Here is a 23,993-nt window from a genome sequence, read left to right as displayed (position 1 = left end):
AAAGGGTTAGCTTTATTTCAATGAAATATCATGATGATTTGAAATCTCCCTTCATTATCTGACTGCATAATTTGGATACTTGAGCCTCACTTGGCAGAAAGATGTTTGTGCAGAGTTTGCAGAATCCAAAGATGGTTTTTAATTGTTAAATTGAACAGGTTTGACACAATCCAATTTTTTTTTATGCCAACACGTCTGGATGGAAGCTCTAAGCTATATTTATAGGAATTAATCACAGCCCTGGTCTTTGGCATCAACATGTAGCCATTACATGAGCCCAGCCCTAGTTCCTGAGAAGTACTTTTCTCAAAGCATTATTTCAAAAGCTAACTGTTTCATTAAATGGCAGTTTTTATGCTTCACTCCCTGAAAAGATAGCTCAAGCACGACTTTAGATTCTTATACATTTTATTTATCCAGCATGTTGTATAAGACAGTACTACAGTAAATAGTCAGTAAAAAAAATTAACAAGCTTGTTATAAAAAGTATAAATATAATACAATCCTCAAAATTTTAAGGACACTTCATACGTTTTCTTATTTGACATAAATAAACTAGAGGGCTTCTCTCAGAGTATATTGTCTAAACCAGTAAGACAAAAAAAAAAAACAAAAAAAACAAAAACCTAAATGTCCTTTCTCAGTGAAAAGTTCATAGGGTTCTTTCTTTGAATTGAGAATAAAAGTTGACTATACACAGTCTGTTATGTCAGCACCAAAAAAACCCCAACAATACAGATTTTTTTCTTCCTTTATGAATGTGTGTATGGCCTGAGTTAGTGTGGTGGTGGCAGACGGTCACAGAGATTTATCACCATTGTTTTGAAGGGACATTCTCTTCATTCATGGTGGTTTTCACTACCAGCATCAGGTTAAATCTGACCAGTAAGGTCTCTATTGAGTTTTTTTTATATGTTTACTGTGACAGAAATAAACAACAGCCGCAACATAGTTGGACTGTTGCTAATGCCTTGGCTCACTTCAGTGTTTTCCTCTTTTTCTCTGACATATAAAAACTCTAAATTGGCTGCTTGGAGTTCAGATTCTGACAGCTACGAAAACCTCACTTCCTCTGTGCTTGCCAGAGTAAACCTTTTGAAGGTTAGTGTGTCAGAGTATTTCCTGTCCCACTTTCTGGGACAAGAAGGCACAATAGAGTACTAACAATTTGCAATTACAATATTGCCTCTTTTTTGGTATACAAGGCCACAAAAAAATGTACATGAACATGAACATATAAGCCAGAGATAACAACAAAAAATATGTCATGTGCTAAAAAACACTTGAAAAACTACAAAAGTAATACAGCTCCCATTCAAAAAGAGAATGAAATTCCTTTATATTTGTAGTTATCCCAGGCTTTGACTTTTAATCCTTTCAGTAAGTCAATAAAATGACTCCACAGCATTATATACAATATTTATACTTAACAATCCACTGTAACCTTCTTTTGTGTGTTCATTATCTGAGGTTAACAATGTCCCTCAGGACAGAGTGTGTGTGCATGTTAAGAACCAACAGATATTTCAAGGACTGCATCAGCAGCTGCTCTTGAGTTTCATGAACAATGCCCTCATGGAGAGGCGTTTTGAGCTGCCATACATCTTGGCATGGCCCAATTTATCATTTGTTAGGTGCCACGTCAGAACACCGGGTAATCAGCGCCATGGTTCGAGGCTCAACACAGGCCTAGACCAGCCCAGCTTCCCGGCACATTCGGTAGAACTGTCCCCGTTGTGTGATCAGGTTGGCTGGAGAGTCCATCTCCGAAATGTGGCCTCTGTCCATTACAATCACTCTGTGTAGCAGGAAAAAAAAAAACAGGAGCAAGACCGCGTTTAAATATACTTTGTGAAAAATTTTTGCAGAAAATAAAATGCATTTCTTTGGCTTGGTATTTGGTTACAGTGAAAGGAAACAAAAACACATCCTCACATTTGGACTTGTAGTCATTTGACTGAATGCTTAACTGACAATATAATGGATTATAACGTACCTTGTGTAGTCCATGATAGTGTTAAGGCGGTGAGCAATGGTCAGGACAGTGCAGTCTTCAAACTGTGTGCGGATTGTGGACTGGATGAGTGTGTCTGTCTCCAGGTCAACAGCAGCTGTTGCCTCATCCAAAACCAGGATCTTGGTTTTCCTCAGCAAGGCTCTGGCCAAACACACAAGCTGGCGCTGACCCAGACTGAAGAGAGTTGGAGAGGGATGGAAAGAGGCTTAGAATCACTTCTAAGATGAGAGCTGTTTGGATTCTGAAATTTTGCGTGGATACATTTATAATAATTTATTGTTGGCCAACTAGGAAAGACTAGTGATTTATCTGCAATGCATCCATTCATATCAATATTCTCATGTACCTCAAGTTTTCACCTCCTTCTGAGCACTCGTGGTTGAGTTTGTCAGGCAGATTGGATACAAAGTTTTTGAGGTGAGCGAGCTCTAATGAACTCCACACCTCTTCATCTGTGTAGGTGTCAAAAGGGTCAAGATTCATCCGGAGGGAGCCTGAGAAAAGAACAGGGTCCTGGAAGAGAGGACAGCAGCTGTTACACAATACTGTCCACATATGCAACAGGATTATAACATTTTATAACGTGTTCTTTTCGATTGGGTCAGGGTTGAAACCGTTTCAAACATTTTATGTGATGAAAACCAGGGCTTGGTTTCTGTTAATACAGCTGTCATACCTGAGGGATGATCGTGATGCGAGATCTGAGGTCATGGAGTCCAATGTCTTCAATGTTGACACCATCTATGAAGATCCTTCCCTTGGCTGCCTCTAAAATCCTGAAGATTCCCAGGGCAAGTGAAGACTTCCCCGCTCCTGTTCGACCCACAATGCCAACCTATAAATAGAGCTTTTGTAGTCAGAATGTGTGACATAAGCTGCAATTTTGAGGATTTTAGATGATCCAGGATTAAGACTTGTGAGGATTTCAAATATTGTTTAGTATCCCACAAAATGACTCACCTTCTCTCTTTCATGAATATTCAAGGTAATGCCTTTCAGAGCCAACTCAAGGCCTTTACGGTACTGCAGTCCATAGTCCTGAAACTCTATGGTGCCTGTCTGGGGCCAGGCCAGGGGTAAGGTGCTGCCTTCTTTACTCCAGCTAGCCTAAAGGACCAAAAAAAAAAAAGGTGAGCCCTCCCCCTGTGTGGTGTTACAGTGACAGTGTGATTCACTGTACATCTGTGGGCTGGGATCACTCACCTCTTTTGCAGTTTCAGCATACTCGTTGACTCGTTCCACAGAAACAATGTTGTTTTCTACATCTGTCCATGACCTTACAATCCAGCTCAGGATTCCAGTCACCTGCAATATTCAAGGCAAGGAGTTTTAAATTATTTTATTTCCAGCGCTGAAAAGACTTTCTCTGTCGGCAGATTCGCTGTATAGTTGTCTGAGCAGGTCGAAGCGCTCACCTGGAGGGAATGTGACACGGCCAACCCAACAATGCCTGGACTCAGCGTGCTTTTCCCCATCACAGAGAGAATGGCAGCAGCCAAGACCACGCCATTACCGACAAACTCCAGATTGACTGCCAGCCACCTGTGGGTGTAACAGCAATTTAGTTGTGGGCCGGCAAGTTCGAACATGTGAATCGTGACCATCCCCCATGGACTGTACCAAGCAAATGAACGTATAAATTAGGTCAAAGAATGTTTCAATTATGACATCTCACCGGGTGGCCACAAATCGGGGGAAGTAGGAAGTCTGATTGAAGTCAACTCTCTTATTTGCCTGCAGAATGAACCTGGACTGTTCCCCAAAGGCCCGGATGACGCTGGCGCCCTGCACCGTCTCATTGAAGTGAGTGTAGATGGGCGAGCGACTAACAGCTTCCAGTCTGCGCAGCTGACAGGATGTGGCGACGTAGAAACTCTATAACCCACAGTGGAAAAGTAAAATACGCGGAAAATAAGTGAAACCAAGTGGGAGTGCTGAGGGCTTTCCCATCATTCATTCAGGGAATATGTGTAGCATCTATGTCATTTGGTTGGGAACAAAATACAAGTGAATGGCAAACTCAGCAAGGATGGTTTTGGAGCCAAGAGTTTTCCAATAGCATACAATACTGAAAACCAGCTCTTGCTAAGCCAACTTTGACATAATGCTCAGAGAAAAATGAGGATCACAGTCATCAGCAGTTTAAGTGTCTTGGTGGGAGGGGCGTACTTGGACAAAGGCGTAAAGGAAGGCGAGAGGCAGGATGATCACAGCTGCAAAAGGTGTCGCCATCAGCACAATGATGCAGACCTCCATGAGTTTAAAAACGTAGCTCAGCATCATTTTCAAACCCTCAGGCACCATGCAGTCGATGGCGTCAATCTCTTTGGCAAAGCGGTTGAGTAGGTTGCCACTGGGTGTGCTCTCAAAGAAAGACATCGGAGAGCGCAGCACGTTGATCAGCAGGTCCATGTGCAAGTGGCGGGAGGCGATGATGCCGCAGATAGAGATGGCAACGGTTGTGCCAAAGATGGCGATACCTGAAGGGAGGGGAGAGATTTTTGTTTGCACCAAAGTCAAACATAAGAAAAAGAGGAATTGTGACATTATCTGACTGACCTTGCACAAAGCCCAGAGCCCCAAACACAGCCAGTTTCAGGTCTGTATCAATCTGGGTGCCGTTAACAACGGGGTCATCAGCCCACATGCTGAGCCAGTAGTTGTAAGCCAGCGAAGCACCTTGCTGAAAGGCATACAGGAAGACGATGGGAATGATGATGGCCAAGCCGATGGTCTTGAAGTACTTCTTGTACATCTCCAACCTCACCTGTTGTAGAAAAAGACATTTTATATTCACGTTACCTGCAATAACTTAAGGGAACACGGGACACACGGGAAGAATGGAACAAGAACAAATCATTAACACAATGTTGATATAATCACCAAATTCACTAAGCTGCTTTGGTGAACTTGATCCCAGCTGCTGGATGTGGAACAATTGTATCATCGTTTGACGCAGCATTTTTGGTCAACTGGTGAATGCTTTTATTTTAGTCCTGTTTTGGACTCCACCTACATCTGAGGGGAAAACCCGGCTTTTCCAGCTATTTGCTGCCCGCTGCTGTTTCTTTCAGCATTTTTGGTCAGATGAGGTGCTGGCGACCAACATCAACATCATGAGCGTGGTGAGAGAAAAGCAAAGCAAAGAGCTAAAGGAAGCTACAAATTTCTCTAGAACCAAGGAGAGCTGGAGAGGAGTCGCCAGAGAACAGCTTCTTTGTCGCAGTTTCTTTTTGAAAAAGGCGGCAGTGTTGCTCTTGCCTAATTTCACACAATGAAAAGTCAAGTCACAAAGTCAAAAGCCATTTTCAGACTTACTCTCCCTGTGCGGGCCTTGTCCACCACAGTCAGCTTGCCCAAGTCCTCCGGTACCTGTTCCTGCTCTTCTTCAGACACAGGCTCCATATTCTGCAGGTTGGTATTCGTGCTGTCTCCCCTGGATAATACGGAGAGGCCAAAGGTTTCATAAGATTGGATGCTTGGGATGCCACACATCTTTATGACAGCTGACACATCTGTGTATGTACCCAATGAGCTGCTCCTGTGACAGGTCCCTTGAGAACGGCATGAAGTCAACCATGCTGAGACGAGCATTGGACCTCCGGGAACCAGCTGCAACAATCAGGCAAACAGCTATTAATATCACCATTAATCATAGTACACAGCAAGTCTACTTATGGCAGATCCTTTTTTCAAGGTAGATTACACTAGTTAAAAAGAAAAAAGCGAGAAAGAGAAGAGTATCTTTCTAATCTGTAATGACTGCACCTCTCTGAATGGCACTCTCTTTTCGCTCCGTGTTTGCAAACGTGTGGATGAAGTCAGCGAAGGCACCATGGCGGCTGAGCAGCTCCTGGTAGGAGCCACTCTCTGTGATTTCTCCATCTACCAGGACAAGAATGAGGTCAGCCTGTGGCAGGAAGCTCATCCCGTGGGTCACCAGGATGCGGGTCTGTATAAAAAGCCACACAAGTCAGAATAATCAGATGCAAGCACAATCCAGCACTAAATTGAGGCTTTCTCAAAAACAATACTATGAGCAAAGTGGTGGTTTCCATATCATAACAACAATAGCACAGGTCATGTGCCGTTTAGTGGTTTAGGTGTCATAAAAGCACTGGATCATTTCAACTGAAATGAGGAGTCTAATTTGCTCCTTGTGTGTGCGTTTTGTTTTGTTTGTTTGTTTTACATTACCTTGTCTCTAAGGACTCCTTTAGGTCCAATGACTTTGTCAAAGATGTGCTGACCCACATGCGCATCAACAGCAGACAGTGGATCATCCAGCATGTATACGTCGGCCTTCCTGTAGACAGCCCTGGCCAGGCTCACCCTCTGCTTCTGCCCACCCGAGAGGTTCAGTCCCTGCAACAACAGGATTGTAAGAAAATCTCAGACATAAATTAAACAATTTGAGGACAAGAAAGAAGTTTAAATCAATTTAAGTACAAAAGGCCATACCTTCTCTCCTATTTCCGTAGCGTCTCCAGCAGGGAGGATGTCCAGATCGGGCAGCAGAGCGCAGACTTCCAGCACACGTTGGTACCATGTTTTCAGTTTCTCGCGGCCAAACGTGATATTATCTTGGACTGTGGCGTTCTGAATCCAGGCCTGCTGGGGCACATATGCCACAGAACCCTGTGAAGACAGAAGAGAAACTGTCAATATTTATTAAATCTAGCCCGCAAACTACGAATAGATCTTGCACAAGGAACACAAGTTCATTACCTTGACGGTGACCTGACCACTTCTTTTCTCTGTTTCGCCGAGCATGGCAGACAACAGAGAGGACTTTCCACTGCCCACGTGGCCTACCACAGCAACAAGGGAACCTCGTGGCACACGGACGTTGATCCTGCCAACAAGGAGGTGCTTCATCCAGTAAATATCTCTTGACTTGATTCTACATTTACATTTGGGGTGTTTTGTATAAAGCATACCTTCTAAGACATGGAGGGCCCTCTGTGGACCAGCTGAAAGTGCCGTTTTCTATCACCAAGTCTTCCCCATCTAAACAAGAAAGAAAGACTGAGTGCAATGAACAAAACACTGAAGACTGGACGTGCTCACTCATCCTCGGCAACAAACAAACTTTCAAAACAAAATTCCCAATTAAAATTACTTGTCAGAGCACAGTCTGGGCATAATTACAAGTGAATCTGCTTAATCATACAAATTACAGAGCTCCTGCTTTTTCACAAGCTGTCCTCGGAAGTGTTGACAGACTATAGACAAAGGAGTGCAGCATTTTTCCATGAATCACATGTCTGAATTCACGCTATGATTTACGTTCAACCACTAAATGGGAACATCGTATAATTACTGTGTCTACCAGTCATGCCAGGACCCAGGAAGTGACAGTGCACATGATCCATACAAGAATGTGGTACTCCACAGATATAAACAACAAAATCTTGTGGCTGCTCATAATATGACAGGCCATGATTTCAGGCAGTATGGGAGCTGAACTGAAGTTTGTAAAATGAAATAGTGTAGTATAATGGTTTATTAAATTGGTGTAATATTTTATGTGTGTGTGGGACTCCTACCAGAACTCAATGGAGCCTTTGAGACGTTGTCCACTTTCAATTCTTCTGAGCACAGGTACTTTCCCAGACGTCTGAGTGAAACCACAGCCTAAAGCAGAGTCAGTAGTTAGTTAACTGACCATGAAAATATCCTTTATGCGGCTCCTTGGATGGATGGATCGTCCATATTGAGGTGAGTTGTCACCTACCTGCATGGTTGTGCTTATTGCAAATGGCAGCTGACTCAGTGGGGTCTTCAGGATGTTGATCAGCGCCATTGAGACGAAAACCTTCTGCGCGTCCAGGACGTTCCTGTCATCCAGCGTCACATAGACTCCAAACATGGCAAAGGCGATCTTAGGGCAAAGACACCAAACGTTACCTCCAAGGGCAAAATTTTGTGTGACGAAGCGTCATGTGAGCCTCAATTAAACAGGTATGGTTTGGCATCAGTGAAAAGTTTTCTAATTGTCAATATATCCCACAGAAAGACCAAAAGCAACATTAACGCATTAGTCTGTCTGTCAGAACTGTCTGACTTCGCTGCCCTGTCTGTGGCACTCATTTGCTACTTACAACATCTCTTTAGGGTATAAAATAATATATAAGATGGACATATTACATGCTATGATTCATCTCAGCAACTCTTGGAGACATTAAAATAAAATTTGTTTTACAAAATCCTACAGATATTTATGTTACCATTTAGCTGAGCACAGAGGAAGGATTGCTTTACATCAACTTTGCGATTAACCTCCTTATTAATAGCTCTCTTAGCAGAGTGCTCTCACCAGGAATGAAGAGGAATTAAAGGATGCAATGGAGATGGAATAAAGGATCTGTGATTTCTTCAGGGCCTTCAGTTCCTTTTCTCTGTAGCCCAAAACCTGCTCCAGGAAAGCCTTCTCCCAAGCATAAAATTTCAAGATCTTTATTCCATTGAGGATCTCATTCATCAGTCTGATGCGGCCATCCATGAACTTCATTTGGATCTCCTGTTGACGAGGACGAGAGCGATTTTTTTTTTTTTTTTCAAACAGAATTTTAAGAAATAAACTATCCTGAGCTGAAACTGTGGAAATCCAATTACTAAACCAAAGCAGAAACACACATTTGTGAACATGGGTTTGTCTGTGCTTGTTACAACTGTAGTAGTTATCCTGAACATCGCAAAAGTCATTTAATTTCAGTAAGAGTTTACTGCTTGTTACATTTTAGTGATTTTTACGACAAGGAAACAACAAAGGGCCAGGAATGTGGTCACTGCATTGCAGCCCATGTTCGATTAAATTGGCATCCAAATTTACAGAAGCGTTTGTTGTTTTTCCAAAGAAATGAAAAATTATGACTTTTTACTGCCCAGCCTTTCCTGCCATTGTTTTTCATTCACATTATATGAGGCAGACATCAAAAGGAAAAGAGAGAATTTACCATCCAGGCCAAACACCCACGCGGCTCTTCAGCCACTATCTAAACCAGCTGTGGCACCCCTGACCTAACATGCCAGATGTCAGAGCTACTGGAGTGAAAGTGAGAAGGATTTCTGCAAGAGCTTTTACCTGCAGCTTGCTCCTTTTCTTTGCAATGAATCCATTGAGTGGGAAAATAAGGATGACAGTGGCGATTCCTGCCAAAGCTGATGGGCCAAGATGCTGAAATAGAAGAAAAGATAAATCTGTGTCAACAGCTTTTCAGTTAAATTGCATGCATGCATTGCTGTTGAAATATAGCATTTTAACACACCTGCCAGAGGAAGAAGAGACAAAGAGCTATCTCAATAGGAGCCAACCAGACAGCGTTGAAGTAGACCACAAAGTCCATGAGCTTCTGAGTGTCCGCAGAAACCAGATTCACAATCTCGCCCACAGTGCAAGTCCTCCTGGACGCGCTGTTTATCACCAAAGACTTGATTTCCCCCAAAAGAGACAAAAGCCGTTCATCATTCATCGTAGATAAAAGCCCTCAAACAAATGCTTTGTTTTCTTTTTGTGATTTAAAATGTAATTGATATTACAGCTCTACCCACCTTCCTGTAGACCAGGCCCATCACAGCGGTCTTCACCCTCATTCCCACTGTGAAGCAAGTGTACATGTATTGATGGTTGAAGAGGGACTGAAGGCAGGAGAGCAGGAACATAAGAGTGGCATAGAAGTAGCCCTTCCACAGCGGAGCATCCTCATCCCTCATGAAACCCAGGAGGAGACTGTGGTGGGACAGGAAGAAGAGGATTAATGCAGGATCATCAGTTGCTTTTCCTGGGTAAGCTACATCAAAACCTGGCGTCCTTTGTGAATATCCCTGGAAAGTAGTGAAGTAGTGAAACAAATCACAGCAGACAGATGGGTTTTTACTCTGTCAACACAACTTTATTTACTGTGTTTTCTCATTCAATTTGGTATCATATAACTTTCATTGTGTGTTTTAAACCAACAGCCTTGAGCGCTACTGTGGCTGCTGGCTGACTGGTCCACACAAAGAAGCTCGGGTTGCACAACAGTGCTGAGCCTGTGGCCAGGCTGCCCTCACACTTGGCCAGCGGCTCCCTTATTGTGGTCTGATAGCATTTCTGCCATTTAGAGCCTCCTCTCCTGCTCTGCATGTCCCCCACACTGGAGCACACAGAGGGCTGTGGTCTCGTCTACTTTTCTTGCTCACAGCTCCATGACCATAATTAACACTTCCACTGATTCTGTGCTGTGCATCAACAACAACATTCCAGTCTGGCTGGTGGGTTGGTGGGGTGTTGGTGGGTCAGCCAGGGCCTGTTTTCACTGCTGCTAGCTTCTGTTGATGTTTGGTTGACAGTATAACAAATCATTTAAAAACGGAAGACAAGAGCTGGCAACCGAGGCGCTGCTGACAGCAACAAAATAAAATCTCTTTGACTGAATTGTTAGAATTTGACCAGACAGTTTCACTTTAAATAAAACATAATAAAACCCTTTTCCACTCAAGCCTGAAATACTGTCCGTCCAGGTAATTTCAGTTCTTAGCTGAGGTTTAGAAATACTGGCTGCAGCTCTCCTTAATACAGCGTATGCGGTGCCATTTGGTTTTGTGGAACTGCACGCACTGACAAAGTTATATGTGAAAATTCAACAACAACATCTCTTTCCTCTTTCTCTTTCCTTACAATGATGGTTATTTGAAGTTGTTTTCTTCAAGGCAATTTTTTTGAGAACCTCCTCCATTCGAAGCACAACTGCCTGATTTATATCTTTATACTATTCATAACAACATGTGCTGTGACTGCCGCGGATATTTTGGGGAGTTTCAGCACCACAAACCATGGTGATGTTGACGAAACTGGCTTCAGATACACCTAATATTTCCAAACAGAGGCAAGTCATACCCTAGCTTTTTGCTAAGCTACCGAAGCTTGAGTTTCTTCGAGTCCCTTCATGTCTTACCTAAGCACTTGAGGGATGGCGAACATGAAGGCATCGTGGAATATAATGCACAGGGTACCGGTTAGGAAGTATGGACCAAACTTGCGTGCCAGGGTCCTGATCAGAATGAAGCCAGAGCTCTGCTCCTTCTGCAGCTTCCTCAGGAGCTGAGCCTGGTCTGGCAATCTGCTCCCCAGTGCCACACCTGACGCCAAGGCCTTCTCCTGCCTGCCAGAGGGAGAAAAGGCACACAGTTACCAACAAAGCATGTGTGTCAGAGATGGCCCGACACAGTCCTACTGCCTTTCAGCTCATGAATGTAAAAGCCATCACTGGTTGACTCGAGAACCTGCCAGCAGCAGCAAAAGACAGTACTCACTGATGTAATTTTTGGACTTAATCAGACAGCTCTTCAAAGCACTGGATCATGTTAACAAGCATTGAAAATGACACAGCGCTCTTGTCCTGACATTATTGCACTGTATGGCCTCAAGTAACTCTGTGGGATCCATTTTTGTTCCTGAATGCCTATGATGAAAGGTCCCAAATTTCACTTTACCGCAATCATGGCTAAGTTGTGCTCTGCTCGGGTCATTAATTCAACCAACACCATGTCGACGTTTGACCACATTGCAATAAAATGGAATTGGTTCTGGGGCTGCTAAACTATGACAATAGTAGGAGTCGTACAGTGGTCACAGGCCTGAGTCAAAAGAGCAAACTCAGTGAGCCAGAGGACACAGGATGGACGTGTGAAGATTGATTTTCCTGGTTAATACATATTACTCAGCCGATCGCGAGGGCCATTAAAGGACGGTCCACAGACCTGACATTAAAGCCAGTTTACTCATTGTTAAGAATACTTTACAGTCTGAGTGAGCAGCTGTATTATATCTTCTGTCTTTTTGGGAGCAGCCTATTAGAGTTTGAAAAACAGCCACAATATTTTCTTCTGGCTTATGATCTCATCAGACTGAAAAGACAGACAGAAGACAGAAGACTGAAAATGTAATAATAGGAAGTCTGCTCTTAAGACTGAAGTTTGAAGAATCAGTGCATTGATAACACCAGGACGGTGAACAAAAATGATTAAACTTCTTGCATTATTGGAAAGTGTGGGAGTCCAGTGTTCTTGGAACTTCATTCAAGCAGTCAGATATCTTAATCTCTGCTGCTTCAAATTTCACCATCATTCATTTTCAATAATTCTTACTTTTGAATTTTGGCACATTCTGCTGTCCAGTCCTGTTGAAGCTCAGAGATGATCTTATGTGACGTGTCCTCTTCCCTCAGCGTCCACAGATCCTCTTCTGCCAGTGGGGCGCGATAACCTTTCACAACAAGCCTACAGAGGGAGAGATGATTCACTCGCGTAATCATAAACAAAGCACACACACTAAACAGTAAAACAGTAAACAAGTACAAGATGCTGCTATAGTGAGTCAGCTGAAAAATGAAAGGGTTTTGAAGAACCACCTTACCCAGTGAACCACCAGAAAAGGATCTTTGACAGGAAAGAGGCATCTTTAACGGGACAGGGATTCTGAAACAGATTAAAGACCAGAGTCACTGTTGTTTTCGCAGTAAATCTCCCTCCACTTAAAGGCTTTCGAGAAATACACAGCTTCACCGAGGCCACCAGTTGATGGTTGAATGCTGCGCTTGCGTGGGGTGTGTTTGAGAATCGTAATGTGTGTAAATAACACCATCCAGTCTGGTGGTCCAGTGTGGGGCGAAGAGGCCATGAACTCCCACGGCACAGAATACACAGAGTTCAGTGTTAGCTCACAGCCAAAATTACGTTTTGAGGCCCGGTGCAGACGGCGGAAATGTGTCATCATGAACTGTCCAACAAGTGCGCACCCACACACAGGCACACAAAGTGTGTCCTTCTCATGCGTGCTTTATGGTATCCCTCCGCCCGGCCAACCCCTCACCATGCTGTTTGCTTGCTTCATTACAGCACTGTTGCTCTTCATCCCCTCACTTCCTTTTTTCCTGTGAGTAACTTTAACCAGAGCGTGGTGGTAGGGAGGAAGAAGAGGAGGACACAACAGGGAGCCACTAATGGGTGTGTCCACCATGCCAGACTGTGGCTTTTACGTCTTCAGCCTCCTCAGCACCGGCCAAAAAGTTTGTCAGGGACTTTTCCAGCTATTCTTTATCACTAGGGAAATTTTACATCACATGTCTGCTTGATTTATTCAAAGCTCAATTTCTCGTCAGCTTGTCAGCTGTGCTGCCGCAGCTTTCATCAGGCTCATGTTTGATGGGAAAGTGCGATCTGTGTTAAATAACAGCTACGCTGACTGGTGGTCACAGACTGGAAGCAGTTATCCAACACTGAAGTGAGTGAGTTGTGCTGATGGTATGCAGGGCGACAATGTCAAACACACACATGCACTCATTTACACTCCCCTCACAGGAAGCCAAAACAGTGAAAGACTGAGAGGCGAAGGAGGGTGGGAGAGAGGTGAATCACACCATTTCCTCCAAAAGGAAAAAGTGTCTTCACAAAAAAAAAAAAAAAAAAAAAAAAAACAAAAAACCACAAGAGAGCTACTTAGGCATTTGGTGTTCTGGGTATTAGACCGGAGTGGACGTTTTTGACGGAAGTAGGATACATTCTCATCTGCCTACCTTTTCCAAGATGGTTTTTCCCACTGGAGGCTGGTCAGCAAAACAGCACAGGAAGAGCTGGGCCAGTTGGATTGTGAAATAAGAGAAGAAGGCGAGGTATCGCACAATGTCTGAGGCAATACCCTGTGGGATGAATAAGAAAGCACAGATTAAGGAGGCTGCTGCAGGGTTGGAAAATCTGAAATTTTCAGTTAGTTTATTTTCTTTAAGCTATTCCAACGGAGGCTTTCATTTGAAACCGTGGCCAACATTAATTGTTTTCATGGTGGAGCGCATGCCGCAGAAAAACAACATTGAAACAAGGGTTTCAACAAGATCAAAATGTGTTTGGGTTGTTTAAGCTCTTTCAACATTACGAAACAAATCACACATCCTGTTATATACTGTGCTATTTCTCTTCAGTGTGGCTTTGTGTGCCTTTTCACAACAGTACTGGATTCATTAAATGTTGAATGGCTCCCATGCTTACACATTGTATAGCAGAGGATATGGTTTATACACCAAGATCACAGACACAATAAAGGGTATTTTGGAGCTTTAGGCTAAAACAGAGTGAAAACCCAAAGTCTTTAATGGCATACTTTATATAAATGAAGTGATAGTTCCAGCTGCCTCTCAGTCACGCCAAGCAGCCGTATCTGTAAATAGGAGGATTGTGGTTTTAAAAAACCACAACCCTCACTTTCAATAAAGCCAACAGCTGCAATATTAACCACTGGGAGACTTTTGTGAAATGTAGGACCTACATGTTATTCTTGACATACAGAAATTGCAGGTTCTGGCATTGTTTACTACCAGGTCAACACCCCTGCCACAGCCAGTCCTTTTTGAAGCAGTTTGGGTATGAAGTGTCCTGAAATTTGATATTAAGGGGCCGATTTAATTCTGCTCCACAGTGAAAAACAGGGTCAGGATGGCCGGTGAGTGGGTGGGAAAAATGTGGGTTGAGCAACTAAGAATGGCCAAATGTCCACAAACATGAACTCTGTCAACTTGAGCCATTAACACAGTGATGTAAAATGCTTTTCTTCTAAAGATGTATCAGCATAATACATAAATGTGAGCTGACAGAAAAGCTGACACTGCACACCTCTCTCTCTCACAGACACACACACACACACACATTTATATATTTAACTGTGTGTGTATTTATATATATGTACTGTATACACAGTGGGGTCCCAGATTTAATTTGGGAAAAGATTAAATGAGGTATATTTGGAGCTTCAATAGCTTACAATGTTAACTTTGTAAACAGTGCTTTTTCTTTACTCTCCAATATGTCTTTTTTAAGTATATTTTTGAATGCATGTTGGGTTATTAACACAACTCTTACTTTTGTATCTAATTTCTTTTATATAATATTTTCTTTCTTGCTGATTGCCACTTTTAGTGTGTAGACTAAACACATACATTGGCACCAGCAGGGTAGATTAGCACAGAGACAGGGAAGAGGGGTAAACTGCTTGCTTATCTTTGTACAGAGGTAACAAACCTTGGCTTTGAAACTGCCTGGTGCTCACATTCTGCAAATCTGCCTGTGCAGCTTATCATTTAGTATCTGTCATAAAAAGAACAAGCTATTTCATGCTTAATGGTTTTAGTAGCTACCCCCAGTCTGCCGTTTTGGGAAGTGAAAATCTGTAAATAAGAATATGGTTTATTGAGACACTCACATGCAGTGCTGATGAGGAATATGCTATTGTGGAAATGTGTGTGCACCTCCTGTGTGCACGTGCAAGGTGAAATAAAAATGAAAACATCTGTGTCTAGATCCCACATGGCCTCACATTCTGTGTGGATGCATAGATTTCCATCTGGCTGTGTTTAAGGCAATGCAGGCCCATAAACACAGCGCTGACGTTCCTCTGGTCTGACCCTAGGCTGCCATGTCTCACCAGCGTTTATCGCAGGGCCATCATTACTTTCCCCCAAGCAGTGTGGGAATGTCACGCTGAGGCCGATAAAACAGAAATATGGATGTGAGTGTGTTTGTGTGTTTTTATAGAAATGCAAATGTGACTACCCCACGGCAGTCCGTGCTTAAATAGAAACTTACCCCATACAACAATGATTGCAGTGTCTGACGGGAGAGTCAGGAATAAAAGGCAAACTTAAACACACACACAGGCTTGACCAGAATTGGTAGTGTCTACCTCTAGCACTTGGTTAACTTTAGGTTACCTTGGTTAAAATTGAGGGATGAAATAGAAACTCTTTGCTGACAGAGGGTACATCTCAAGCTGGGCTGCCAGAGTTTTGTGTCTAGACTATGGGCAGGAGTAGGTCTGATTAGATATCCCTGCTTGGTGTTTTGACACGGCAAGTTGAACGAGTTCAATCTGACAAACACACTCACAATTATTTTGACTGCAACTCATCCCTGATACACAATTGTGACAGGCCTGTAAAGTGTTTCAGAAGTGATGCAATGATCTTACACAGTAAAAATATTCATGTTTATTCATCAATTAATTGGCTAGCAACATACCTCATCCATGGCCAGCTGGATTTTAGCTCTGAGAGGCACCAGGGAACAGACAACGGCCAGGATCCAGAAGAGGAAGAGGAATACAGAGGAACGACAGCCTCTTATTCGCTCCAACTGGATGATGCATAAGGCCAGGATCTAGACAGAAAGACACAATTTATATGTGTAATTCTTACTGCACAGGAGAGCAAATAAATCTTTGAGTGAGCAAAAACAGCCTGGAGAAACTTTACCTACAAAACCAAAGACAGAAAAAACATCATTCCCAACTACAATTTGACCTTTATGACCATTTCTACACTAACTGAAGGTAGAAGATATAGTAGCACTGGGAAAATTTTTCTCTGAGCTACTCTTCGGACCTACTGCACTCCGATTCGTTTGAAGGGAATAGAGTTCTAGTATCTTCTATCAACTGCCAGTGTCACTGCCAATGTTTCCAGCAGAGCACAGAGGATATAATCATATTTAGGCTGATTTAATGCAGCTGTAGGTAGTTTTCAGAAAGAACGTTGGTTTCTGGGATTTCCCTGGTCGCAGGCAGACATGTGATCTGGCAAAAATCTGAGTTCTGCCCATAAAGAATTAGACATCTATGGTAGTCAGCATGCACACATTTCACAAGTTACCATATACTTTACTGTAAAAAAACAAAACTCCAAACAATGATGCTTTCTCAAAAATAAGACCGCCTGTTTGGACTCTGCCGCCCGCCTGTCCTCAGAGAAATTGTTCATCTGCCGTAGAACCGCCATAATTGGATCCTCTGTAAGTGGTTGGCCAAGTGAGACGTCACTTTGTCATGCCAACTCATCACCAAGTGGGGAGAAAGTGGGTTTAGGTTTCATAATGAGAACCACATTGGTAACTTTGGGATGAGCCACAGCACTTTCTTCTTATAAACTATAGAGGTCTGGTAATTATATACATTTTTGGCATCAACAACTTTATGCACTGTATGAAGAGATGTGTCCAGATTTCCGTAGAGGGAAAAGATCGGGAATATTGTGTGGATCACTTGTTATAACCAACATCCAAGGTTTTTGTTTACTTAGTGGTTACTATTCACACTTGATTCCTGCCACAGTCCATCAGAGCATAAATACAGAGAGACTGTCACTTTCAATCATACCTATGGGGAATTTAGAGTCTCCAGCCCACCTGACTTGAATGTGTTTTGAGTTGGAGCCAAAAAGCACACCTATAGAGGGGATGTGAACGTTGAGAGAACAAGTGCACTCCAAGCACATGATCATCCAGGAATTTTATATGATTTACGAGTGGAAATATTTTTCACAAGTACCTTTGTAATTTACTTTGCTGTTTGCAGTCTCAGCTCACTTATTATTTATTTAAATATGAAACATTAACATTAACATTTAACAATCTTGATATATTACCATCATACAAGGTATGATATTTATACATCCAGCAAATATAGAACAATGAAATAACTGGCTAATCATTTCATTTTCTGCCTTTGGTGCTTGGCAGTGGACATTGTCTTTTATCTGAGCTTCTGCCAGGCGTAGCAGCTGCGAACACACTTTGTTGAGAGCAGTTCGGCGGAGATGTTAAAGTTAAAGGAAGGTAAGCCAAAACAATGATCTAAAACATATTAAAATCACCTTAGAGCTGCGGGAATCTGAGTCAGGTGACAATTTTGAAACATTTCACGTGCATGATTTTTTTCCCCCTTTGATCATTTCAGGGTTAGGCTGTTGGCGCTTTCAATCCTGAGCTGATGAGGCTGAGGCGACACCCATTTGAACCTTTATATAAGTGAGAAATACGTATAGCTGACCTTGCTTCAGCATCTGAGGGCAAAGCCCCATCTAATCCTAGCCTTCCGATCTGCCATATTACAGCAAGCCATCGGCCCATCTGTTTGCACAAGTCAGTGGGTGGAACTAAGTCCATCACTAAGCCCCAAATCAAAACCCTACCTTATAATTACATGGGAAGTGTGCAGCGCTAGGGAAGGAATAGAAGCTTTACGTCATGGTATTACTGATTATAGTCAATGTCATCTGTGTACTTTTCAGTTGTGACCAAGATACGTTTGTGGGCTGACTGACGCAGCCAGAATCACTCCAATGCATTTACTTCAGTCAAAGGGCAGCTAAACAAGTTGGCCAGCGCAACAAAAGCCCAATGTTCCAGGTCCGCACCCACCGAGCGGGTGCTGGTGGGCGGCTACAATCAACATGTAGAAAATTATATCTTTTAATAAAGATTGGACTGATAATAGCGTTTACAGATTGGTGACAGGCTCATAATATGATAAAGGAGATGGTTGTTGTCGGGCCCCCTGGTGTGATAAATGATATCCTCAAAATAAATGGCATTTTCTGAAGCGTATCCCTCAATGTAAGAGACGCCTCAGAGTATTTTTACCCAAACACGTGCTGGTATTTACCCAGGAGTCTGAAAAGACCACAGGTGGGCAAGGCTGTCTGACTTGGTGAGAGCGAGACTATGCAGGACCTGTATAAGGCTGCAGAGAGAGGAAGCTTTGTGAGCGAGCTTTAGAGTCGGCTTTAGAGAGCCACCGGACTACGGCAGCCTATTTACTCCTATATGTTCATGTTTAGGATAAAGAGCATTCTAAATTTGCTATGCCACCCATGTTGTGAGCTGCACCCCTTCTCTGTTTATGCCTACACATCAGTTAAGCATAATTTCAAATCTACTGAGTGGGATCAATGTTTTGAGAAACATTCAACACTATTTCCACCAACAAAAGCCACTGAAAACATTTCTCTGATTGCACACCAACCCTATATCTTCTATAAATAATGCTCTTGTAGCCCACCTTACTCCCCACTCTGATCCAGGTAGGGAGGCCCATTATGGTTTTACTTCAAGATGCTTGGTGGCGGAGAAAACATTTATTTATTTAAGATGAAAGAGCTCAACTGGGCACCATGAACCAGCACTTGTGTTACTGTGATTTGGATCAGTCTCTTCTGTGTATGTTGCAGGTTTTTGGGTTAATTCTAAACGTCTAGTTCTTATTCCAACGGCATGGGAAAAAATTGATGGATGACTGGTTTGTCCTTTGTCTTTTCCCCCTGTCTGCAGAGGTATTGCAATTAAACAAGCTGCACCTTAAATACAGTTTTGATCAGAACAATGGCGCTGAGAAAAGCAACTGGCGTCAGAAGTTCCCGTCTGACAACATACCTCTAGAACCTACAAAAAGGCTGAAAGTGTCTGTGTAATTAGGTTAAACATCTGTTACAATTACGTGTCATCATCTCTGTATTTGGGTACTTTGTGTTTTGTGAAGATGAATCAGAAAGCTGGAAGAAATTCGTATAAATTTGGTTTAAATTGCATGATTAGTCAATGCACTTTCACCACAGGACAACACAGTAGCATGATTTGACAAGCTTGTGAGTGGACTAGCACTCTTACTTACAGTGATAGGCCTGTAATCTGCAATGTAGGCTCATTTATCTTAAGAAAAGAATAGATTCATGTTCCTTTTTTGCCTCCAAAATAATCAGATCTCAGGGTTTTTATCAAAAATTGCTTCTTCATGACTTGGCACCCAGCAATCACGTTTTCATTGCACTGGAACGTTGCACATACATGCATGAAGGTCCAAACCAAAAATAGTAATTATTGCTAAGTGTGTATTCTGAGTGATGGCCACATACAGGCTGTGTTTTCAGGTTCCTGCAATGTTTGCATTGCCTGCGTCACTATAAATCTCTCCTTGGCTATGCATCATTGCGCCTCAGTGTCTGGCCAACATACTGCACATACGCTACATATTCTTTCATGTGTCTGCACAGTGACTTGTGAGCCAGCAGGACTGGTGTTGAAATATTCCCAAAGTTTCTCTGTTAGCCAGACCAAAGCAGCGGTGATGTCAAAACGTGCAATGGCTCAATGGTAAAGGTGTTTTATTATTATTTTTTTTTTTTACACGCAAACAATGGGCCTATTGAGATTTTTGGTAATCCTTGCACAATCATGCAACTACTATGTAATAAGTATGCATCAATAGTCAGTAATCTTGTTTAATGAAATGAACCTTTCAAAACTTGAAAAGAATTAAAGTGGCTACAGTTGTCTTGGGCGTAATTTGAGATTTAGGGTTCGAGCCAAAGTCTTGTATCATAATTGTTCTAATATCACAGTGAATATGAATTTGTGAAATTATTTTTGAGTTCTGTTTGATTAGTTGTACATGTGGATAAACTCTATTGTAAAAGAAACACGATATTTACCACAGTCATGCTGCGTATGATGGGGCTTAGTAGGAAGACCATGTGCTGCTGGATCTCATGGCTCCTCTCCAGCAGTATATAAAAGAACTCCACAAAGCCAAAGGAGGCGAGCAGAAAACCCAACACCTGAAAAGTGCAGGAAAGTAATGAGAAACTAATTGGAAAAACTACTATATTTCACTTGATATTGGCGACCCTGTTGAAGAAAACCAACAGATATTTTTGCTGCTTTGAAATAGGCACTGAAGAATGGTTAAGGTCTCACCATCTTGGCGGTGCAGAGGCAGGACATGTGAATTCGCCCATGGTCATGGCAGTAAAGATGAAGGCAGTAGAAAGGGGCCAGCAACCACAGATAGATACAGGGAACCCACACCAGCACTGTGTTCTGGAAACACTGGGTCAGGTCTGGGTTGGCTGTGTACCATGTACGGTTCCAGTCCTGCAACAAAGATAAAAAAGGAAAGTACAGATCAAGAGAGCACACTTAGAGAAGTTGGGGTCAAACTGTGAGATCGCATTAATCATCTGACAGACAGAGCTGGTGAGGGCTGAGTCAAAGAAACCAGACTTGGTGCAGGTCCTACGTTTCATCCATCAAGTCAGCGGTTAGTGAAACTACGGCACGTCTGTGTCCAATGCTGAGAGGGTGTGACTTTGCTAAAAAGCAGAGTTTGGTTTGGTGATTTTTCCATTATTGTCTCTTGCTTGTTTCCTAATTTGAGTATACAGTGTAAGCTGTCAACACATTAACAGCAAGGTCAAGGGTTATACTAATAATTGAGCCTATAAACAGGAAATACCCACACAGACAAGGTGTTCCAGGCAAATTCTGCCAAATGTCTGGGATTACATAACAGCAGCAGCAGCATGATAGGTTGTCTACACACAGGGAGCTAAGTGGCTTGTTGTTGCCTTGCTCCCCTTGTTTATCACCTCACCGGCCTAATGAGGGGCCGGGTGTCTGGCGGCGCTAACGATATTGCCGTGCGGTGTCGCCACAGGAAGTGGTTGAAAGATTGTAGCACGGCAGCGCAGTCTGGTCCTGCTGACTGACTTCCAGCTCGGATAAGGAAGAGTGCCCAGAACTGGTGGCAAGAGCAGGGCCATTACGCAACAACTGTCTGCCTCCGGTCTCTACAGCAAGTGAACCGGGGCAGGTGAGACGCACTTCACACACACAGACGCCGCTTCAGCTCCAGGGTGTCATAGCTGCAGGAAGAATGATTAGCACAAATTCACTGTCCATCACCGTGGCCTGAGCCATGGTCTGACTGTGGGCTGCCTGTTCAAACTCAGCATCAAAGCTCACACCTTTTCACCACAAGTAAACAGGTTGCATTCCCACATAAATCTTAGTTATGGTTACGTAATAAATGCAGCATTTAGCAGATACTTCATACTAGTGGTCTCTGTGAACGCTGATGTACCAAAAGCTGTTTAAGTGACGAATCTCTTGAGAAGCAGTGAGTGGGAGGCTCCTTTCGCAGACCCTTCAGGGAAAACCAACAGAGCACTTTTATGTACGAAATACAACTTGTCAAACGCTCTTCAAGCGTTTTCTTGGGCATTTTGTTCAGCATTTATCCCTTGGCTGAAGTGGTTGCAATAAATTAGTAGATGCAGAACAGAGTGGGTGCTGTTATGTGTCTATTTTTACCTGACAAACGCAGCAATGTGAGAGGGCAGGAAAGAGACTTTTACTGTACAGAGGATCTGCTTCCTGTCCCTGTCTAAATTCTTTGGATTGAACAGACCGATTCAGGGACTCATAACGAACTTGTAACGTTAATAATGAGTTGAATTCATCAAATGGGCTTTGAATAAAACAGTGTTGAATATATTAGCTATACACGTAATGTAGATGTGTGGCATGTATGAACTAAGGACACACTCATTTAGGAGGCATTGATCACCCTCCTGACAGCTTCACCAACTGGTTGTTACAGGATGAAAGAAGCTATGTACGCTGCAAGGTCCTGTGCTGCTCATGCTTACTTCACTATTAAAGCCATCAAAAACCCCAGCTGTTCTGCTGAGGCGGCGGTGAAATCTTTCCACAAGTATATAAAAGACTGATTAGTACAGTTCCAATAAGTGAAGCTGTTTGCAGCCATCGCGAGACAAAAGCATCCTCACTATTTAGGTGAGCATGCTCTTTGGCTGTTTTTACATCTGTACTTTGAACTTGAATTTCTCAAACAAAACGATACCTGGTTTCACTTTCTCAACAAAGTTTTGCAGGGGCAAAAGCAAAGAGTGTGCTGCAGTCAGAAACAGAGCAGGAGAGGAAGAAAGTAGGGGGAAGGGTTTTGAGAGGCAAGCTGGGGCCGAGCACATCCAATAATTTTTGGTGTTCCAGCTGGACTGCAGCCATCCTCTTATTTTCAAGCTGGGATTCAGAATGTGGAGGTTCGCTAATATACAATACTAACAGACCTTTCCAAAAACAGCTGTTCGCTCAGTGTGACGAACGCTGCTTCTCAGCATCTCACTGAACTGACTCCCAGAGCGGAGCGACGGTAAATGCTATTCTGACACGCACCAGCGGTGAAGTTTCCCATTAGGACTTGCTTTTAGATTGACTTGCTAATGCACTTGAACTTGGACAAGCTGTAAACTGAGAAAGTGAGTGTGTAGTACGGTGAGTGCTGCCAGCAAACATTACAAGGCGACCCATCCCCCTATTCCTCCTCTACACACAGGTTTGATATTTCTCATTCTATTATTTACTTTAATTCTTGGCAGGCCGGTAAAAACTTGTGTAATGCCAAAGAACTTTGCAGTAGATGGCCAGATATTCATGGCCAGCATGAGGTGGTTAATGCTGCTGCTTTTAATCCTTGAGTCATTACTTGTCAGAATGTTATTGAGACTAAGAATAAAATCATAGACATTTAACTCAATTATGCACTTCAGTTTACAGAAGTCACAGTGGACACAATCATTTAGCCTCAGAAAGGCCACTTCTATCACCCCTTTTGAAGAGAATTGAATTTCCTACAACAAAACTCCGCTATATATACAGATTTTTGAATATTTTAACAGGATTATGACGTTTGTGAGTTTTTCTTGACAGAAAAATCCCAAACTTGGTACATCAATGTGATTTCAGTGTCAGTGAACACATCACAAACTCACCCAGAGAGGGTCCAGGCCACTGAGTCTGCAAAAGGCATCCATCCACTCGCTTGCTCCTTCCTCCCTGATGCTCCACTTGTTGGGCTCGAACAGCTCTCCTGTTCCTCACGCTGGGGAAGCACACACTCAGCCCCAGCACCAGTGTGTGTGTGTGTGTGTGTTTGTGTGTGTCTACGTCTGTGCGTGTGATGGGAGGAAGAAAGAGTTGCCTGCTCAATGTGTGTCCTTATTAAAATCCCTCACTAACTAATGGTCGTATCTCTCCGGTTTAGCCGGTTCCTGCGTCTCGGTCTGGGTGGCACACTGTGTTTATAAGTGATGTGTGTGTGATGAATGTGTCTGTATGACTTCTCCTTCCCTTTAATAAAACATCTTCTCTCAATGAAACTCTGTTTCTGTCTGGCTCGCTGTTTGAACTGCTGCTGCCATGAGATCCTGTGTCTTTCTGACTCTCACTCTGTCTGCCTGCTGTTTATGAGTGTGTCTCCTTGTTGGGTGGGTGGAAATATTTCTCTCTCTCTCCCTCTGCCTCTCTCTCACACTCT

The 23,993-nt window shown here is 43.0% G+C and overlaps 1 protein-coding gene across 1 annotated transcript; it reads right to left on the bottom strand.

Moving 5' to 3' along the window:
• Positions 1–405: 405 nt before the first annotated feature.
• Positions 406–23,993, bottom strand: abcc6a (ATP-binding cassette, sub-family C (CFTR/MRP), member 6a). The gene is made up of 31 exons (XM_029498505.1): positions 23,449–23,993; positions 20,573–20,749; positions 20,308–20,433; positions 16,067–16,204; positions 13,576–13,698; positions 12,417–12,478; positions 12,149–12,280; positions 10,957–11,163; positions 9,572–9,749; positions 9,289–9,450; positions 9,105–9,197; positions 8,337–8,540; positions 7,755–7,901; positions 7,567–7,654; positions 6,958–7,027; positions 6,746–6,872; positions 6,479–6,655; positions 6,215–6,382; positions 5,786–5,969; positions 5,545–5,629; positions 5,336–5,453; positions 4,577–4,784; positions 4,187–4,497; positions 3,693–3,892; positions 3,433–3,559; positions 3,221–3,322; positions 2,978–3,124; positions 2,694–2,852; positions 2,364–2,530; positions 1,997–2,191; positions 406–1,798 (listed from the first exon to the last, which is right to left on the bottom strand). The coding sequence occupies exons 1-31, from the start codon at positions 23,488–23,490 to the stop codon at positions 1,690–1,692; spliced, it is 4,533 nt and encodes a 1,510-aa protein (XP_029354365.1). The 5' UTR covers positions 23,491–23,993; the 3' UTR covers positions 406–1,689.

This window comes from Echeneis naucrates, chromosome 1, assembly GCF_900963305.1.
Source record: "Echeneis naucrates chromosome 1, fEcheNa1.1, whole genome shotgun sequence".
In the NCBI taxonomy this organism is placed as follows: Eukaryota; Metazoa; Chordata; class Actinopteri; order Carangiformes; family Echeneidae; genus Echeneis; species Echeneis naucrates.
This window is presented reverse-complemented; position numbering and strand designations above follow the sequence as displayed.

Excerpts from the sequence above, each read along its gene's own strand:
- abcc6a (XM_029498505.1), bottom strand. The coding sequence starts at position 23,490 with ATGGATGCCTTTTGCAGACTCAGTGGCCTGGACCCTCTCTGG. Across the intron at positions 7,902-8,336 it reads TTAATTCCTCTTCATTCCTG|ATCGCCTTTGCCATGTTTGG; the intron begins GTGAGAGCACTC and ends CTTTGCCCTAAG. Across the intron at positions 5,454-5,544 it reads TCACAGGAGCAGCTCATTGG|GGGAGACAGCACGAATACCA; the intron begins GTACATACACAG and ends CGTATTATCCAG.